At 46.7% G+C, this 20,010-nt stretch overlaps 1 protein-coding gene across 2 annotated transcripts in view; it reads left to right on the top strand.

The window, feature by feature from the left end:
* CMTM8 (CKLF like MARVEL transmembrane domain containing 8) overlaps positions 1–20,010 on the top strand; it is a 72,186-nt gene that overhangs the window by 34,171 nt on the left and 18,005 nt on the right. Inside the window, exon 2 of one of the 2 annotated variants that reach the window (XM_065400031.1) lies at positions 16,655–16,828. The exons of the other annotated variant lie outside the window; for it this stretch is intronic. Coding sequence (XP_065256103.1) covers positions 16,655–16,828 — 174 coding nt within the window. The remainder of the gene's footprint in view (positions 1–16,654; positions 16,829–20,010) is intronic. 2 annotated transcript variants of the gene reach the window in all.

Here is a 20,010-nt window from a genome sequence, read left to right as displayed (position 1 = left end):
CTATATCCCAATTATTTATTGATACAACTTTTATAGGTAATAAATTTGGAATAAAGTGATGACTAGACAAAATAAAAAATTTGTACCCCAAGAAAGAGAAGCTGATAATGAAATTTAATTGGCTAAACAAATTTTTAAAGTGGTTGCTCTATTAGCATTTGATTGTTGGTATTAATGTAATCAACCAGTAGTTTGTGCAACTTGAGGCATTAGATAACTGAGTTTCTGCAGCTTGTAGAATGTTGTCAGAACTAGAAGTATGATGAACTACCTGAAACCTTGATATTCAGCTGGTAACGTTTATAAAAGGATATAGCTATAGGGTGACCAGATGTCCCGTTTTTGGGGACTTTTTCTTATATAGGGGCCTATTACCCTCTACCCCCTGTCCCGTTTTTTCACAGTTGCTATCTGGTCACCCTATAGATACAGATCTAGAACTATTCTGTTAATGCTGCTTGAAATGCTTGTTGGGCAATGCTGACCTCCAGTGGTAGGAGAGGCTAATCACAGGTTGTTACATCTTTCTTAGAGATATATTCCAGGACTGAGTACAGTACTTATTTAAAAGCCACTATGGATGTAGAAGCCCTCTACACCAACATTCTACACAAAGATGAACTACAAGCCGTCAGGAACAGTATCCCCGATAATGTCACTGCAAACCTGGTGGCTGAACTTTGTGACTTTGTCCTCACCCACAACTATTTCACATTTGGGGACAATATATACCTTCAAGTCAGCGGCACTGCTATGGGTACCCGCATGGCCCCACAGTATGCCAACATTTTTATGGCTGACTTAGGGGACGAGAGCTGAGGAAGCGTTGTTCTAACGCCCCTACCCTACTTGCGCTACATTGATGACATCTTCATCATCTGGACCCATGGAAAAGAAGCCCTTGAGGAATTCCACCATGATTTCAACAATTTCCATCCCACCATCAACCTCAGCCTGGACCAGTCCACACAAGAGATCCACTCCTTGGACACTACAGTGCTAATAAGCGATAGTCACATAAACACCACCCTATACCGGAAACCTACTGACCGCTATACTTAGCTACATGCCTCCAGCTTTCATCCAGACCACATCACACGATCCATTGTCTACAACCAAGCCCTAAGATACAACCGCATTTGCTCCAATCCCTCAGACAGAGACAAACACCTCCAGGATCTCTGTCAAGCATTCTTAAAACTACAATACCCACCCACTGAAGTGAAGAAACAGACTGACAGAGCCAGAAGAATACCCAGAAGTCACCTACTCCAGGACAGACCCAATAAAGAAAGTAACAGAACGCCACTAGCTGTCACCTTCAGCCCCCAACTAAAACCTCTCCAGTGCATCATCAAGGATCTACAACCTATCCTGAAGGACGATCCCTCACTCTCACAGATCTTGGGAGACAGGCCAGTCCTTGCTTCCAGACAGCCCACCAACCTGAAGCAAATACTCACCAGCAACCACACAACAAAAACACTAACCCAGGAACCTATCCTTGCAACAAAGCCCGTTGCCAACTCTGTCCACATATCTATTCAATGGACACCATCATAGGACCTAATCACATCAGCCACACCATTAGAGGCTCGTTCACCTGCACATCTACGAATGTGATATATGCCATCATGTGCCAGCAATGCCCCTCTGCCATGTACATTAGCCAAACCGGACAGTCTCTACCGGGGGGAGGGATAGCTCAGTGGTTTGAGCATTGGCCTGCTAAAACCAGGGTTGTGAGTTCAATCCTTGAGGGGGCCATTTAGGGATATGAGGCAAAAATCTGTCTGGGGATTGGCCCTGCTTTGAGCAGGGGGTTGGACTAGATCTCCTGAGGTCCCTTCCAACCCTGATATTCTATGGTTCTAAAAGAATAAATGGACACAAATCAGATGTCAAGAATTATAATATTCAAAAACCAGTCGGAGAACACGTCAGTCTCCCTGGTCACTCAATTAAAGACCTCAAAGTCACAATATTCCAACAAAAAAACAGACTCCAATGAGAAACTGCAGAATTGGAATTAATTTGCAAACTGGACACCATTAAATTAGGCTTGAATAAAGACTGGGAGTGGATGGATCATTACACAAAGTAAAAACTATTTCCTCATGCTAATTTTCCCCCCCTGTTGTTACTCACACCTTCTTGTCAACTATTGGAAATGGGCCATCCTGATTATCACTACAAAAGTTTTTTGTCTCCTGCTGATAATAGCCCACCTTAATTGATTACTCTCGTTATAGTTGGTATGGCAACACCCATTTTTTCATGTTCTCTGTGTGTATATATATCTTCCTACTGTATTTTCCACTGCATGCATCCAATGAAGTGGGTTTTAGCCCACAAAAGCTTATGCCCAAATAAATTTGTTAGTTTCTAAGGTGCCACAAGTACTCCTCATTCTTCTTCATGAGAATTCAACTGTTCTTCTTCGAGAGATGTCCCTATGGGTGCTCCACTCCAGGTCTTGGTGCATCCCTGCGCCTTCGCTCGGAGATTTTTACAGCAGTACTCGTACAGGTCGTGCACACACAGAGCCTGTCCCCCCTCCCCCCGCTCTGAGTGTACTTTAATAGTACATATGTGCGCCTGGTCTCCTCCGTTCCTTCTCTACTGTTCCCAGCCTGAGACAGAACTCAGCAGACTCGTTAGAGAATTTCTTCTCTCCCTTGTTCAACTTTTTTCTCCTCTTAGTTTAGCTTACCAGTAATAGTTAGGTACCCTTTTCCCTTCCCTTCTCTTCTCTTTAAAGAAAAACAACCTTTTTTTTTTTGTTCCTGTCAGTGCAGCCGCTTCTGACATGCCTGGCTCTCCAGGTTTTAAGCATTGCTCTAATTGTAATGATGCCATCCTTTCAGATGGCCACTCTAAATGTATTAAATGTTTGGGGGAATCCCACATCCCCCAAAATGTGCCCACTGCAGCAAGTTGAATCCAGGGCACGCAAAGACAAGGAGCTGCGGCTAAAACTGCTCCTGCTGCAAAAATATCTCAGACCAGTCTCAGACCTGGGCTCTGACTCTGCTGTACACCGCAGACCCCCCGCTTCAAAGAGACAAAAGAAAACTTCAAAAAAACATCAGTCTCTCTCACCCGCAAAGAGTATTTGCAGGGACAAGCCTTCTCCGGGTACTGCTTCCCTCCCCGCGCTCCCCCGGCTGAGTACATTTGCGCTGGGCTCCTCTGGCGCCGCATGAAACCCGCCTGCAGCTGCGGGGGTCACACTAACCTCCGGTGCCGAGGCTTCAGGCTTTCAGTTGCTTGCCTTTCACACGACACCGTTCGGCACCGCAATGGAAGCGGTGCCGACACATACTTGGCTGCCTGACTCCCCCCCGCAGGCTCCTCTCACTGTCCCGGCACTGTCAGCCTTTGAGCTAGCCGGCAGTGACAGAACGCTCAGGACTCTGGTGCAGAGGAACCCCTCCTCACAACAAATTCCTCTCACTCAGCCCTCCCCTCACAGAGGCACTGCGGCACCGCAGTTCACACACTCAAGGGACCTCCTGGTGTCACCTATCTTGCAATCACCCCTCCTTAACACCTACTTCTCTCCGGACACTCAGGCAAAGTCCGCACAGCTTTCCTCCAGTGATGAGGAATCTGGGCTGCAGAGAGAATTTTCACCTTATCAGATCTCCCGTCCACAGACCCCAGTCGAGAGGTCATAGAAAAGCTGCCTCGTCCTGCCCCATGGTGCGTGAACCCCTGGATGGCACCACCCAGGCCCTTCCTACCACAATGGCAATTGGGTTCCATGGGCTCCGTATACTCTGGACCACACTCATTATACCAGGTTTCAGAGTAGCAGCCGTGTTGGTCTGTATCCACAAAAAGAACAGGAGTACTTGTGGCACCTTAGAGACTAACAAATTTATTTGAGCATAAGCTTTCGTGGGCTACAGCCCACTTCATCAGATGCATAGAATAGAACATATAGTAAGGATAATAGACAGACACATTTTATATATATATATAAAAACACACAGAGAACACAAAAAGGTGGGAGTTGCCCTACCCTCTGCCATGTACATTGGCCAAACCAGACAGTCTCTACGCAAAAGAATAAATGGACACAAATCTGACATCAGGAATCATAACATTCAAAAACCAGTAGAACACTTCAACCTCTCTGGTCACTCAGTAACAGACTTAAAGGTGGCAATTTTGCAACAGAAAAGCTTCAAAAACAGACTCCAACGAGAAACTGCTGAACTTGAATTAATATGCAAACTAGATACCATCAAGTTAGGCTTGAATTTAGGCTGAGCCATTACACACATTGAATCTATTTCCCCATGTTAAGTATCCTCACACGTTCTTGTCAAACTGTCTGAAATGGGCTATCTTGATTATCACTACAAAAAAATTTTCTCTTAATTAATTAGCCTCTTGGAGTTGGTAGGGCAACTCCCACCTTTTCATGTTCTCGGTCGGTGTGTGTGTGTGTGTGTGTGTGTGTGTGTGTGTGTGTGTGTGTGTGTATAATTTATTTATATATATATATATATATATATATTAGTGACAAAGTTCCTCCTCTATCTTGGTGGGTCCTGCGCTTATTGGCGGATTTTCTTGCCTCAGAGATTCACCATGTGGGTTGGGGAACAGCCCAGAGACCTTCCCCTCTGGAAGAACCCACAGTCCAGGTCAATTGGGAGGTTTGGGGGGAACCCGGGCCCGCCCTCTACTCCGGGTTCCAGCCCAGGGCCCTGTGGACTGCAGCTGTCTATAGTGCCTCCTGTAACAGCTGCATGACAGCTACAACTCCCTGGGCTACTTCCCCATGGCCTCCTCCAAACACCTTCCTTATTCTCACCACAGGACCTTCCTCCTGGTGTCTGATAACGCTTGTGCTCCTCAGTCCTCCAGCAGCACAGCACACCCTCTCACTCTCAGCTCCTTGCGCCTCTTGCTCCCAGCTCCTCACACTCCCACCACAAACTGAAGTGAGCTCCTTTTTAAAACCCAGGTGCCCTGATTAGCCTGCCTTAATTGATTCTAGAAGCTTCTTCTTATTTGGCTCCAGGTGTCCTAATTAGCCTGCCTGCCTTAACTGGTTCTAGCAGGTTCCTGATTACTCTAGTGCAGCCCCTGCTCTGGTCACTCAGGGAACAGAAAACTACTCATCCAGTGACCAGTATATTTGCCCTCTACCAGACTCCTGTACCCCATTGCTCTGGGTCTGTCATATATCCCTCCCCCCTGCTCAACACCAAGGGGTTGGGCAGCTTGGGACGCCAGACAGTGCACACGTGACAAACCATCGGCGTTGCCATGACGGCTCCCTGCTCTGTGTTGCACACGGAACTGGAAAGGTTGGAGGGATAAGAACCATCTGGTCACCCTTGTGTTCTTCTCCTTGTTCTGCTGCATCCATTGAAGAGGGGCATGGTCGGTCACGAGGACAAATCTGCGCCCGAGCAGGTAGTAGCGCAATGTTTCCATGGCCCATTTTACAGCGAGGCATTCTCTCTCCACCATTGCATATTTTTGTTCCCTTGGAAGGAGTTTCTGACTGCGGTATAGAATTGGGTGTTCCTCCTCCCCAACCATCTGTGATAGAACGGCCCCCAACCCTACTTCCGATGCATCCGTCTGCAGGATAAACTCCTTGGTGAAATCAGGGGCTATCAGTACGGGGTTATTGCAGAGGGCAGTCCGTAGGTCTGTGAATGCTTCCTCTGCTGCGTCAGACCATCTCACCAGATCAGGTCCACGGGCTTTCACTAGGTCTGTCAGGGGGCTTGCCCTTGTGGCAAAGTGGGGGATAAATCGTCGGTAATACCCCACCACACCTAGGAACGCCCGGACTTGTTTCTTGCGACTAGGTAGGGGCCAATTTTGGATGGCCTCTAACTTGTTCACTTGGGGTTTTACCAGACCTTTTCCCACAATGTAGCCAAGATATTTGGCCTCTGTAAACCCTACAGCGCACTTGGCAGGGTTTGCTGTAAGGCCAGCTCGCCTGAAGGTATCGAGGACTGCCTCCACCTTCTCCAGGTGGGTTTCCCAGTCTGGGGTATGAATGACCACATCGTCCAAGTAGGCAGCAGCATAACTGTTATGCGGGCGTAATAGCTTGTCCATGAGGCGCTGGAAGGTAGCTGGGGCCCCATGTAGTCCAAAAGGGGGGACAGTATATTGAAAAAGACCCTCTGGTGTAGAGAACGCAGTCTTTTCCTTTGCGTCTTCTGCAAGGGGAATCTGCCAGTACCCCTTTGTCAAGTCTAGGGTAGTCAAGTATCGGGCATTACCCAGACAGTCCACTAGCTCATCTATGCAAGGTATGGGGTACGCGTCGAACTGGGATACTTCGTTTAGTCGCCGGAAGTCGTTGCAAAATCTTGTGGTGCCATCAGGTTTGGGCACCAGCACAATTGGGCTGGACCACTGACTGTGGGATTCTTCGATGATCCCCAACTCCAGCATTTTTTTTACTTCTGCTTTTATTTCCTCCCTTTTTGCCGCTGGCACCCGATAGGGCCTCATTGTTACTCTGGCCCCAGGGTTTGTGATGATGTGGTGATATGTCTCGGTTGTTCGACCCGGTTTTGTCGAGAACACATCTTGGTTCCGGAAGATCATCTCAGACACCTCATTCTTCTGGTCTGGTGTTAAATCGGGAGACACTCTCACCTGTTTGGAAGGCTAACTGGGTTAGGTCTTTTTGGACCGTTGTTCATGCCTCTTGTGCATGCCAGGGTTTCAGAAGGTTAACGTGATAAATCTGTTCTTGTTTTCTGCGTCCTGGCTGCCGCACCTTGTAGGTTACTTCCCCCACGGGTTCAACCACCTCATAGGGCCCCTGCCATTGGACCAGAAGCTTGCTTTCTGCCGTGGGTACCAACACCATAACCCGATCCCCTGGTTGGAACTGTCGCACTTTTGCCTGGCGATTGTAATGGGTTCGTTGGGCCTCCTGTGCCTTCTCCAAATGTTCCCGTACAATAGGGGTAACCCGGGCTATCCGGTCTCGCATCTGCATTACATGCTCTATTATATTTCTCCCCTCATTGGGTTCCTCTTCCTAGATCTCTCTGGCAATATCTAGTATGCCACGGGGGTGACGCCCGTATAATAACTCGAAGGGGGAAAACCCAGTTGAGGCCTGTGGTACCTCCCGGATAGCGAACATAAGGTAGGGTAGTAGGGTGTCCCAATCCTTCCCATCCCAACTTACCACTTTCCTTATCATAGCCTTGAGGGTTCGGTTAAACTTTTCTACCAACCCATCAGTCTGCGGATGGTAGACCGAAGTTCTCAGGGTATGTATATGGAGCAGCATACAGAGGTCCTTCATTAGCTTCGACATAAATGGGGTTCCTTGGTCGGTTAATATCTCCTTTGGTAGCCCCATTCGGGCAAAGATCCCCACCAGCTCTTTGGCTATAGTTTTAGAGGCCGTGTTCCGCAGGGGGACGGCTTCTGGGTAGCGAGTAGCATAGTCCAAAACAACAAGTATATATTGGTGGCCCCGAGCCGTCTTCTCCAGGGGTCCCACTAGGTCCATGGCTATTCGCTCGAAGGGGACCTCTATGATGGGAAGGGGTACTAAAGGTGCCCTCAAGTGGGGACGGGGACTGTGCAGCTGACACTCTGGGCAGGAGGCACAGTACCTCCGCACTTCATCATGTACTCCAGGCCAGAAGAACCGTCGTAGGACTCGTGCCAGGGTCTTCTCTACCCCCAAATGCCCCCCAAAAAGATGACTATGAGCAAGACTTAATACAGCGTTCTGGTGTTTCTGAGGTACTAGGATCTGCTGTACTTTCTGCCCCTGTACTGGTGCAACCCGGTATAAGAGATCCTTCTTCATTATGAAGTAGGGTCCTGGTCCCTGGGTTTTCCCTTCCACGGGGACCCCATCTATTTCAGTCACCTCCTTCCTAATGTTGTCATACCTTGGGTCTTCTGCCTGGTCCCGTCCAAAATTTCCTCTCCCGGGGCTAATCTGCCCAAGATCTAGGGGCCTAGTCTCTGTTGCCTCTACTGGTTCAGAAGCATTAGGGTGGGGGTCAGACTCAGGTGCTTCTCCCTCCTGCGTGGCCTCCTTTTCAGCTGCGTGGGTCCGCCTACCTACAAGAGCGACCCTCTGGCTTTGGGTCAGTATTCGGGTTCCCAAGGCCTTCGCTGCCCTTCTTTCCCTTTTTGTCTTTCTACCCTGTCTGGGAGTGGAGAACAAATCTGGGGATATTTCAGAGAAGATTGGGGGTTGACAGTCTGCTGTGGATGCCTCATCAACTTTAGGGTCCCCATCTTTCTCCAATCCCCCTACTGGGCGTAAGTTTCCAAACCCTGGGAAGTCCCTCCCTATGAGCACCGGGTATGGGAGTTTAGGGACTACCCCTGCTGCTACCTCAGTAGTGTTCCCTTGGATCTCGATTTTTACTGGGATGGTGGGGTAGTAACTAACTGTCCCACGGACACATGTTATCCCGGTACGTTTAGCCTGCAGCAGCTGACTACGCTTCACGAGCTTCCCTGAGATAAGCGTGATAGCACTCCCCGAATCAGCCAGTGCCGTGGTCCCTACCCCATTTAGTTTCACTGGTCTGGTATACGTATGTGGGGTTAGTGAGACCCCCACAAGGTGGATTAGGGAGCATGGATCTGCCCAGTTCCCCAGGTTACACTGCATAGGCTCCTCAGCATTGGGATACTGTGCAGCTATGTGTCCCCACTCCCCGCAGGCATAACATCTGTATGGAGCCCTAGGCGTTCCCCGGTCTCTTGGTTTGGGCAGTCTAACATCACGATCCTCTTCTCCCTCAGTGCTCCGACTCTTTGTGGTCTCTGATGGGCCTTCAGCCTCTCTCTTTTTCCACCTGGGCCCTCCTGGTGGCCCAGTCACCCGAACTTTAGGGCTTGGTGCTGCTAGGTTAACCCGGGGTGCCTCTTCCTTAACTGGTCGGGTCAGCTCCCTCGCTGTCCTTCGCCTCTCTACCAGGGCGACAACCTCGTCATAGGTGGAGGGTTCGTTCTGGCTTACCCAGGCACGAAGGTCTGGTGGTAGTCCCCTCATGTATCGGTCGATGACCAGAACCGCTAGTATCTCTTCTGGACTCCGGGACTCTGTTTGCAACCACTTTCGTGCGAGATGGATGAGGTCATACAATTGGGACCGCGGGGTTTTGTCTTCCTGGTACCTCCAACCGTGATACTGCTGGGCCCGCACTGCTGTCGTTGCTCCAGATCTGGCCAGGATCTCTGCTTTCAGCTGGGGGTAGTCTGCCGCAGCCTCTTCAGACAGATCATGGTAGGCCTTCTGGGCCTCCCCACACAGAAATGGGGCAAGGATGCCAGACCACTGATCTTGAGGCCAGGCCTCCCGTAGGGCTGTCCTCTCAAAGGCCAGAAGGTATGCCTCTACATCATCGTCCCGTGTCATTTTCTGCAGCCAATGGCTGGCCCGTATGAGCCGCGTCCCATCATGGCCGCGATTCAGCTCTGTAAGGGACTTTACCTGGTTTACCAGTTCCCGCAACAGAGCTCGGTCTTGAGCAGCCTGGTCCATCAGCAGGCAATTAGTCTCTTGCTGCAGCCGCACTGCCTCCTGTTGGGCGGCTGCCTGGACATGGGTAGCCTCCTGCTGGGCCGCCGTAGCTTGTATCAGTGCCCGCACTACGTCATCCATTATGGTGAAAAAAAATAAACCCTCTCCCTTTTTTGTCTTTTGTTTTTTGTTTTTTTTTGTTGTTGGTTTTTTTTAAATCACCCTCCTTCTTCCGCCGCGCTGTGCACCCCAAGATCCCACTCCTGGCACCAGTGTGACAAAGTTCCTCCTCTATCTTGGTGGGTCCTGCGCTTACTGGCGGATTTTCTTGCCTCAGAGATTCACCATGTGGGTTGGGGAACAGCCCAGAGACCTTCCCCTCTGGAAGAACCCACAGTCCAGGTCAATTGGGAGGTTTGGGGGGAACCCGGGCCCGCCGTCTACTCCGGGTTCCAGCCCAGGGCCCTGTGGACTGCAGCTGTCTGTAGTGCCTCCTGTAACAGCTGCATGACCGCTACAACTCCCTGGGCTACTTCCCCATGGCCTCCTCCAAACACCTTCCTTATTCTCACCACAGGACCTTCCTCCTGGTGTCTGATAACGCTTGTGCTCCTCAGTCCTCCAGCAGCACAGCACACCCTCTCACTCTCTCAGCTCCTTGCGCCTCTTGCTCCCAGCTCCTCACACTCCCACCACAAACTGAAGTGAGCTCCTTTTTAAAACCTAGGTGCCCTGATTAGCCTGCCTTAATTGATTCTAACAGCTTCTTAATTGGCTCCAGGTGTCCTAATTAGCCTGCCTGCCTTAACTGGTTCTAGCAGGTTCCTGATTACTCTAGTGCAGCCCCTGCTCTGGTCACTCAGGGAACAGAAAACTACTCATCCAGTGACCAGTATATTTGCCCTCTACCAGATTCCTGTACCCCACTGGTCTGGGTCTGTCACAAAATAAATAAAATATAAATATAAATATAAAAAAAAATATATATATAAAATATAATATTCTTACTATATGTTCCATCAGTGCATCCGCTGTAGCCTACGAAAGCTTATGCTCAAATAAATTTGTTAGTCTCTAAGGTGCCACAAGTACTCCTGTTCTTTTTACTCATTATACCAATGCAGCCAGGCGTGAGACCTGCTCAGTACCGCCAGCTGACAACCCTGCCACTGACTCCAGACACCAGGCAGCCCTGTCACAACCGCAAGAGCAAGCATGGCCTACCTTTAACCCAGTAGAACTAGTTGTTCCACATGATGAAGCATTGCTTCCTCCGACGTTTTCGGACAACTTCTCAAAATTTCAAGACCTGTTTAAAAGAGTTGCCAATGAGCTTCAAATTAACCTGGAGGAAGTTCCTGAACAGCAGCATGAGCTAACCAACATCCTGCAGTCCTCTTCTTCTAGAATTACATTACCTATCAACACAGCCCTTTTAGAACCTGCCAAGGCCATTTGGCAAACCCCAGCTGCAAGCCTGCCTACCTGTAAGTGAGCGGACTGAAAGTACTTTATTCCTTCCAAGGGCTCGGAATTCCTTTTTACTCACCCAGCGCCAAACTCGCTGGTAGTAGACGCAGTTAACCAAAAGAACAAACACCAGTTTCCCCGCTCCACCCCTTCCGACAAGGACAGTAAGCGATTAGATCTGCTCGGACGTAAGGTATACGCTTCTTCCATGTTGCAGTTTCGCATTGCTAATTATACAGCTGTTCTAGCAAGGTACGAACACAAAAATTACAATAAATGCATGGACTTTATTGATCACATTCCAGAAGAAAAGAAACAACAATTTACAGTCATAGTTTCCGAGGGACAAATCCTTTCCCGCACTGCTCTTCAAGCTGCCCTTGATGTGGCCAATACTGCGGCATGGTCCATTGCCACAGCAGCCGTGATGCGCCAAGGGTCATGGCTCTCATCCTCTTCCTTTCCCCAAGAGGTCCAGAGTACCACTGAGGATCTCCCCTTCGACGGTGACAAACTATTCTCCTCCGTTACAAATGACGTATTCCACTCCATGAAGGACTCCAGGGCAACTCTCCGGTCTCTAGGAATTCAAACCCCTATGACCAGAAGGTGACAATATAGATATCAGCCTTACCGGCGACCACACTACCCCACATAGACCCAGCAATTGCATAGATCTCACGAGCAACAGCAACACCAGAGACCCAGATACCAATGCCGCTGTCCCAACTCCTTGGCAGCATCTCAACCCCCTCTGACCAATAAATAAGCAAATTTGAAGCCTTGGTCGAGGGTATAGAAAACAATATTCCCTCTTCAGCTCTTACACCACCTGCCCCTATCTTTGGTCACCACCTACACCCATTCTCCCATCAATGGCAAAATGGGGAGGGATAGCTCAGTGGTTTGAGCATTGGCCTGCTAAACCCAGGGTTGTGAGTTGAATCCTTGAGGGGGCCACTTAAGGATCTGGGGCAAAAATCAGTACTTGGTCCTGCTAGTGAAGGCAGGGGGCTGGACTTGATGACCTTTCAAGGTCCCTTCCAGTTCTAGGAGAGAGGATATCTCTAATTACTACTGACCAAGTGGGCTTTAGAGCTCGTCACAGTTGGCTATTCTATCCCTTTCCTCTCCCCGCCTCTCACCCACCCACCTTCCCCATTCCTCTTCAGGGACCCCTCTCACGAGCAACTGCTCCTCCAAGAAGTGCAACATCTCCTTCAACTGGGGGCAGTGGAAGTCGTGCCCAAACAACACACAGGGAAAGGTTTCTATTCCCATTACTTCTTAACAGAAAAGAAAACCAGGGGATGGCGACCAATCCTCGACTTCAGGCGGCTAAACAAATTTATCAAAAATCCGAAGTTCAAAATGGTTATCCTCCCCACCATAATCCCAGTGCTGGAGCAGGGTGATTGGTTTTCAGTCCTCAATCTACAGGACACTTACTTTCATGTAACTATTCACCCAGTCCACAGACGTTTTCTTCGTTTTACCCTCAATTCTACACATTTTCAATACAGAGTGTTGCCCTTCGGCCCATCTACCGCCACCCGAGTTTTCTCCAAACTCCTAGCCGTGGTTACTGCCCACCTCAGGAAACGGGGTTATAATATTTCCTTACCTCGACAATTGTCTCCTCAAAGCCTCAACGTTTGATGAAGCTCTTTGATCCACGCAGCTTACTGTCGCTTGCTTCCTTTCCCTTGGCCTGCAAATAAACAAAAACAAATCCACCTTATCTGCTACCTAACAACTGGAGTTCATAGGAGCACAACTCAATTCCCAAATGGGAAGAGCCTCTCCTCCCCTCGATCGTTTCAACACCATAAAACTCCTGGTTACAAAACTTCGCAACAGTCCACAGGTCACTGCACAAGACTGTCTGCAACTATTAGGCCACATGGCCTCATGTACTTTCGTGGTCAAAAATACACGCCTATACATGAGGTGCTTCCAAGCTTGGTTGGCCACGGTTTACAGACCGAATGTACACGCTCTAAACAAGCCTCTATCCATACCCTTCAGAGTGAGACTCCCTCCGATGGTGGACAGTTCCCTCCAACCTCTGCTCAGGAGTGCTTTTTCTCCAGGACTCCCCATCATTCATAATGACTACCGATGCATCCCTCATGGGATGGGGAGTGCACATGTCCCACCACACAGTCCAGGGGCTATGGTCTTCCACCGAAGCCTCCCTACACATAAATGTCCTAGAACTGTGAGCCATACGCAATGCCTGCCGTCACTTCCTCCCATTTGTTCAGAACCAACATGTTCGGATAATGACAGACAACATTGCATGCATGTTCTATGTCATCAGGCAGGGAGGGGCTCGATTTCACTCGCTTGGCACATAAGCCATGAAGCTCTGGAATTGGTGCCTCGTGAACAACATCCAGATATCCGCCACCTATCTTCCCGGGGCCCTGAATACCATCGCGGACAAACTAAGCAGACATTTTCCCTGGGATCACGAATGGGAGATAAACGACATGATCATACACAATATATTCCGTGTTTTGGGGCTATCCAACCCTGGACCTCTTTGCGACTGCGAAGAACAAGAAATGTCCTGAATTTTACTCCAGAGCAGGACTGGGCAAACATTCCCTAGGAGATGCGTTCCTGATCTCATGGGTTCAATACTTAATGTATGCTTTTCCCCCAATACCGGTTCTCCACAGAGTTCTGACAAAGATACACCCAGATCGTGCCACGGTAATTCTGATTGCCCCGTCGTGGCCCAGACAACCATGGTTTCCATTCCTCACCAGAATGTCAATTCACCCACCGATTTCGTTGCCCCTCACTCCAAACCACCTATCGCAGCAACACGGCCGATTTCTTCACCCCAACCTGTCCATGCTTCACCTCAAAGCTTGGTTCCTACGTGGTTCTCCCAAAACGAACTAGCATGCTCTGAGCAGGTTCAAAGAGGGCTCCTACATAGCAGAACACAATCTACTCGCATCACATGTCTCCAAAAGTGGAAGCGATTCACACACTGGTGCTCAACTAAACAACTTCCTCCTACTTCTGCACCTCCTCCACCCATACTTGACTACCTATTAGACCTTTAAGCAATCTGGCCTTCCTTTCAGCTCCATCAAAGTCCACTTAGCTGCTATTACAACTTTTCATGACAAGATCGACGATATCTCTGTTTTTGCTCATCCAATCACCAAGCGTTTTCTCAATCCCTATACCCAGAAACTAAACCTCCTACCCCTCCATGGGACCTTCACCTGCTTAACTAAACAACCATTCGAGCCCCTAACCACTTGCTCCCTCTTACACCTCTCCATGAAAACAGCATTCTTAGTGGCAATCACCTCCGCCAGATGTGCAGGAGAAATAGCAGCTCTCATGGCGGACCCACCGTACACACTATTTTTTTAAGGACAAGGTTATCCTCTGACAACACCCCAAATTTCTTCCAAAGGTGCGTTCGTCATCAATGAGCCAATACACCTACCAACCTTCTTTCTTAAACCACATACAAACTCTTTTGAATCCACAATGCATACATTAGATGTACGCAGGGCTTTGTCCTTCTGTTTGGATAGAACCAAGCCCTTTAGAAACTCTTCTAGACTCTTTGTCTCCACTGTGGAGCACTCCAGAGGGACACCTATTTCTACCCAGAGACTTTCAAACTGAATTTCTGAGTGTATCCGACTGTGCTATCAAATAAAGAAAGTTACGCCTCCTGCCGGCATCAGAACTCACTCCACTAGATCTGTGGCTACCTCTGTGGCTTTTCTACGCAAAGTTTCTCTGGCTGACATCTATAAAGCAGCCACTTGGACTTCTGAAGACACATTTGTTAAGCATTATGCCCTTACTCAAGGCCCTCTCTCTGATGCACGATTAGGCAGAGCTGTATTATCTACTGCATTCCTACCAAATCCAAAGTCCCTACTTCCTTGAGGTCCACTGCTTTTAAGTCATCTGGAGTGGAGCACCCACAGGAATCTCTCTCTCTCTAGAAGAAGAAGAAGAAGTAGATGATGAGTGTCTCTGTGGGTGCTCCACTACCCACCCTCCTCCCCTCCACTTCAGAGTTGGGATAGCCCCTGTTGGAGAGAAGGAACTGACGAGACCGGTCGCGCACACCTACTATTAAGTACACTCAGAGTGGGGGGGGGGGCAGGCTCTGCGTGTGCGCGACCGGTACAAGTACTGCTGTATAAATCTCTGAGCAAAGGTGCAGGGATGCACCAACACCTGGAGTGGAGCACCCACAAGCTGGAGTGGATCACCCACAGGGACACTCATCTCAAAGAACGTCAGTTACTGCACAGGGTGAGTAACCGCCTCTTATTAATCGAGCATGATTCCTTCTATCTTTTCAAATAGTAAGTACAAAAAATTGATATAAAACACAGTAAGAATACATAGTGCATATAGATTAGAATACAGTACAAAGAAACAAGATGGCAGATTTGAAGGGGTGAGTTTAGCTTGGATGATGATTTGGAGGATAAACTGAAGTCCTCTAACGTTTTCAGAACTAGTAGATAGAATAAGACTCTCTGTGTTTTGAAGGTCAATAGGGTAGTATAAATTATAGTGGCCTTTTGTTCGATTTTAGCTTTTTTTTATTTTATGACCTACATGATGATGAGAAATTTAATACAAGTGATTTTATGGACTTGATCATGCACCATTGAAGTCAGTGGGAGCATGGCCACTTAATTGCATTGGAGCAGGAACAAACCTGATGGAAGTGAAACTGTGGCAAAACTATCTGATTCTTTTGCATTTTTCCCAATTGTATAAACATGCAATAGGCAGGAGAACCATCCTCTTGTTCCGTTTCTCCCTATTAGGTGACTTGCACTGGAGTCTGAGTGGTGTGGAACAGGGAAGAAATCAAAATTCTTGTAAAATATAAAAAATTTAGGTCCAGATTCTGACCCTGCTGAAATCAGTTATTTACCATTGTGAAGAACTTAAAATTATATTCTTCTCTATAATTGAGGTTTTATAATTTATGAGCAACTCGTAAAAATGTATAAATGGAAAAAATCTCAATACAAGAAATGTCACTTCACTGATATTGCTACTATAACAAAACGTACATTGGTGCACTATAGCTAATAAACTAGTGTTCAAACACAGTTACTAACATTCACCATAATGCTGTCTCCCATTATTTCTGTGCAGGAATGTCTGTCTGTCTCCTTTTCCCTATTCTGGCTAATATCACACGTCAGCCTACTCAGGTTTTAGTCTCTTCAGTTCCGTAAAATACTTTGAGAAATTTACTCCTTTCCATTATTTTAATTATTGCCAGGAGTGACTTCAATTATGTTCCGTTTCCCTGCCTCCTTCACTTCTCCCCTCCCCATCCCCCAATTTTATTTGAAAGGAGCAATTCAGAAAGAAATGAACCATCTCTTCGATAGCTACAAAATCACATTAACTCATGCTTTCTTTAAAGGATGTTTGTGCCCATATTTCTACTACACAACATCCAGTCCAATACATCTCTTAAATAGAACTTTTTATTGTTGCATAAAAGAGAAGGGCAATGCCTTTTCCACTGTACAGTGTTGACTCAAAGGTCCTTAGTGATGTTTGCTTGAAAACTACATTTCTAAAAGTGGATGGGTGTGTGTGTTCCTGTTCTAAATCTGTATGATGTTTTTTTTCCCTCTACAATCTTTACAGGTGCTAGGACTGCTGGTATGGACACTGGTCGCTGGAACAGAGTATTTCCTGTATCCTGCCTTCGGCTGGGTGATGTTTGTAGCCGTATTTTACTGGGTTCTTACTGTCTTCTTTTTAATCATCTACATGACAGTGACCTACACTAGGATTCCCCAGGTGCCATGGACCACGGTGGTAAGTATGCACAATCTTTGTTGCTGCGTTTTTTTTTATTTTATTATTATTATTATTGTTTACTGTGTACAGGAGAGAGGAAGACATTGATGTACTCCATAATTGTAGTTAAGGAACTATAATGTGCTTTCACACCTCCATTTTTTATTTATAATTAACATCTATCCATGTTCCTGACACTGGCTGTTGTCACATAATTCATCTAAAGCTTGGTCTACTGCAAAACCCCTTTTCCCACACCCAGACTAGGTAGGGTGTACCCTGGAGATCCTTCTGTCTTCATTTTAATTTCTTCCCATTCCTAGGCTGCAACACCCACTTTCTCACTCAAAAGACCAGGGGAGCAAATTCACTCTGAAGTTATTGCTACTCTTATTATGTGGACTAACCAGCAGGAATATCAATATTGTGTAGTACAGTGTCAGGCTTTATTTGCCTAACCATCATGGTTCCTTTAACTCATTTCCTTTTGGTCATTGGTCTATCCAATGTCTTATTTTCCAAGAATGGAAATGTGTACCTGTTACACATGCTAATACAATGTGGCTCTTTGTCCCCCTGTAGTCGCTAGACCCCATATGGAGTTTTGACTCTGATGGCCTCTGAGCTAATGGACCTGGCTCTGTAGGTAAGCCATAAAGGACCCTTGTTGAGTCATCTATAGGGCTTGAACCTAGAACCTCTGGATCTGAAAGCCTGAGCCTGCACTTCTTGAGCTAAAGGACCAAGTGATGGACTCCGAGGCAGCAGCAGGCTCATAAACACGTATATGTCTAGCCACTAGAGGGGGACATAGTGCTGCAGTGTATTTGTGTGAGCTATTTTAAATTGCATGCCAGTCCAACCTTCTCTCATTAAATCCTTTCTATTAGTAGTTTATACTGGTCACAGTGACTCTTGGGCAGATAGCAATTTTAAAAAAAATCTGAATACTGCTGAAATTCCTGGGTAACTGAAATCCAGATCCTAGTTTGAGCAATCCCTAGTAGAAATGGCAGTATATTTGTTACAGTCAAGACTTCCATGACAAAGACACTTACTTTAAGGAAAACAAAAAAACCTAGAAGCCTTTGTTACTTCAACCAGCCTGCTACTCACCATGACTCTTTCATGAAGTATTATAATTTATTGTTGTATGTGTCGAATATATTATTTTTATACTTAAAGATCATTAAACAGTTTTAAACCATTTTATTGTAATATAAAGGATATTTTACTTTCACATGACAAACAGCTTGCTATTAATTAAAATATTGTGTGCCGTGACTATTAAAATGTTAAGAGTCAGAGTATTACTTTTTGCCATGACTTTCCGATTTGTTGCCATGAGAAATAGCTTGCTGTAGCAATACCGGTCTGTAGAACTAGGATTATGTACAAATAGATTTTATATTTTCAAGTTTCATGAGCAGCACTTGCCTTTACAATTATAACACTGTTACAGTACTGCTGTAAAATAATCCAACATTTTTGTATCTTGATGTGTTTAGAGGTTTTATTTTTTAAATTACATTTGGCATGAATGTAGTCAAAGGTAAGACTGCTGCCATCAATTTGGATCGTTTTGGTCACTGCCTCCATTAGTTTTATCTATTAGCAACAGAATCAGGCAAGGTAGCAGCTTGCAGATCAGCAGAACTGATCTCAGATATGTCAAGTTGTCTACCACCTAGATGTCTCCACTTGTTTATAGAGCCAAGTGTTTCTTGCTGTGAGAAGTTTTCAATCTGCTTTACAGATAAGATTGTTTAGATGCAGACCAAAATGGCAGCCTGCTTCCATGACCGAAGAACTTTAGAGGGAAGAAGGAGGGGCAGGGGACAAATGCAAATGCTTGGATTCCCCCTTGTTTTGCACGGTGGTACTAGAAGAGCTTTGTGATATGACCTATGAATTAATTAGACCCATGCCACTTGTGGTTGGTCAGGAGGAATACAGTCCTGGGTCTGCTTCCAGTATAAATTGTTAACGCCTCCCTTCGGGAGGGCAAGATGCCAGCATATATCTAATTAGGTAGGTTTTTGTTTTTCCCTATACTCCAGAAATTGTCTCCTGAGAGGATTGTTAGCCCAAAGACACATTTATTGTATGCAGTGTCCAAACGTTAATATTGATTCCTATTTCATAAATTAATTCATTGTAGGGTAAGTACATCACCTAACCATATAAGACACAGTTACTTTACTGCAAATAAACCTAAAGACACCTGCTCCAAAATTGTCTGCCGTGTGTGTGTGTTCTTCACCAAGAATAATGAATGGAAGATTTTAAACTGTGGTGAATTTGGATTTAAGAAGCAGGTGGTAACTTTAACATGAACCCTTTGTTTTGGATAATACATTGGCAATAGGGGTACAGTAAACTAAACTTGCGTTCAGCTCCATTCTTCCCCACAATGTTATCTCCCAAAGCAACACTTTACAAAAATGATGTTCTTCCTTCCTTTATACATGACAAGATACTGCAGGGATTTACAGTTTTCTAGGATAATTGGGTCTCTTTGGAGGAAAAACAAAAAACTAACGAACCAGCTTTGAAGACTTGGAAATAAAGGGCCACTTCATGAAATTCCACCTGAGCCTGATGACTCCTGGGATCCAGTCATTAAATTGGTACCTTGATACTGTATTAGTGCAAATTGAAAGCATCTGAATAAGACAAGCACTAAAACAAAGAAGATTAAATGTTTTACACATTTTAATTTTATCCTGATTAATTACATTCATTTAATCCTAAATTCTGGGCCCCAGGGCTCCACCTGAGTGGCCAGGCTGGGCTCTCTGCTTAAGTGTGTGGATAAGTGCTTCTTCCCCATCACCCCATGGAATGGCAGCAGACGTTCTGCAGCTGTGACTTGTACTGCAATTCTGAGGCTGCAGTAGCTTTTGTGAATTCTGCCAGTGTCAATGACTGGTGAATTCAGTAGCCTCTGCCCTCTCCCCAGCCCCTGTGACAACATACAGGGAGCTGCAATGGAGTTGGGCTCCACAGTGTGCAGGGGCGCCCATGTAATATTGTGCTCACACAAACACTCAGCCATTGGAGCCACACCAGATGTATCTGGGGACATCTTTGACTGTGGTTGAGGGGACAGGATGTTCACAATAACATCTTAAAATGCAAATGTACGGCCTAAAAGTCAATGGGAGTTGGGTGCACTCGGGATTGGTTCTGAAGAGACT

Source organism: Emys orbicularis, chromosome 2 (assembly GCF_028017835.1).
Source record: "Emys orbicularis isolate rEmyOrb1 chromosome 2, rEmyOrb1.hap1, whole genome shotgun sequence".
In the NCBI taxonomy this organism is placed as follows: domain Eukaryota; kingdom Metazoa; phylum Chordata; order Testudines; family Emydidae; genus Emys; species Emys orbicularis.
Note: the sequence above shows the minus strand (reverse complement) of the source record. Positions and strands in the feature narration are given on the sequence as shown.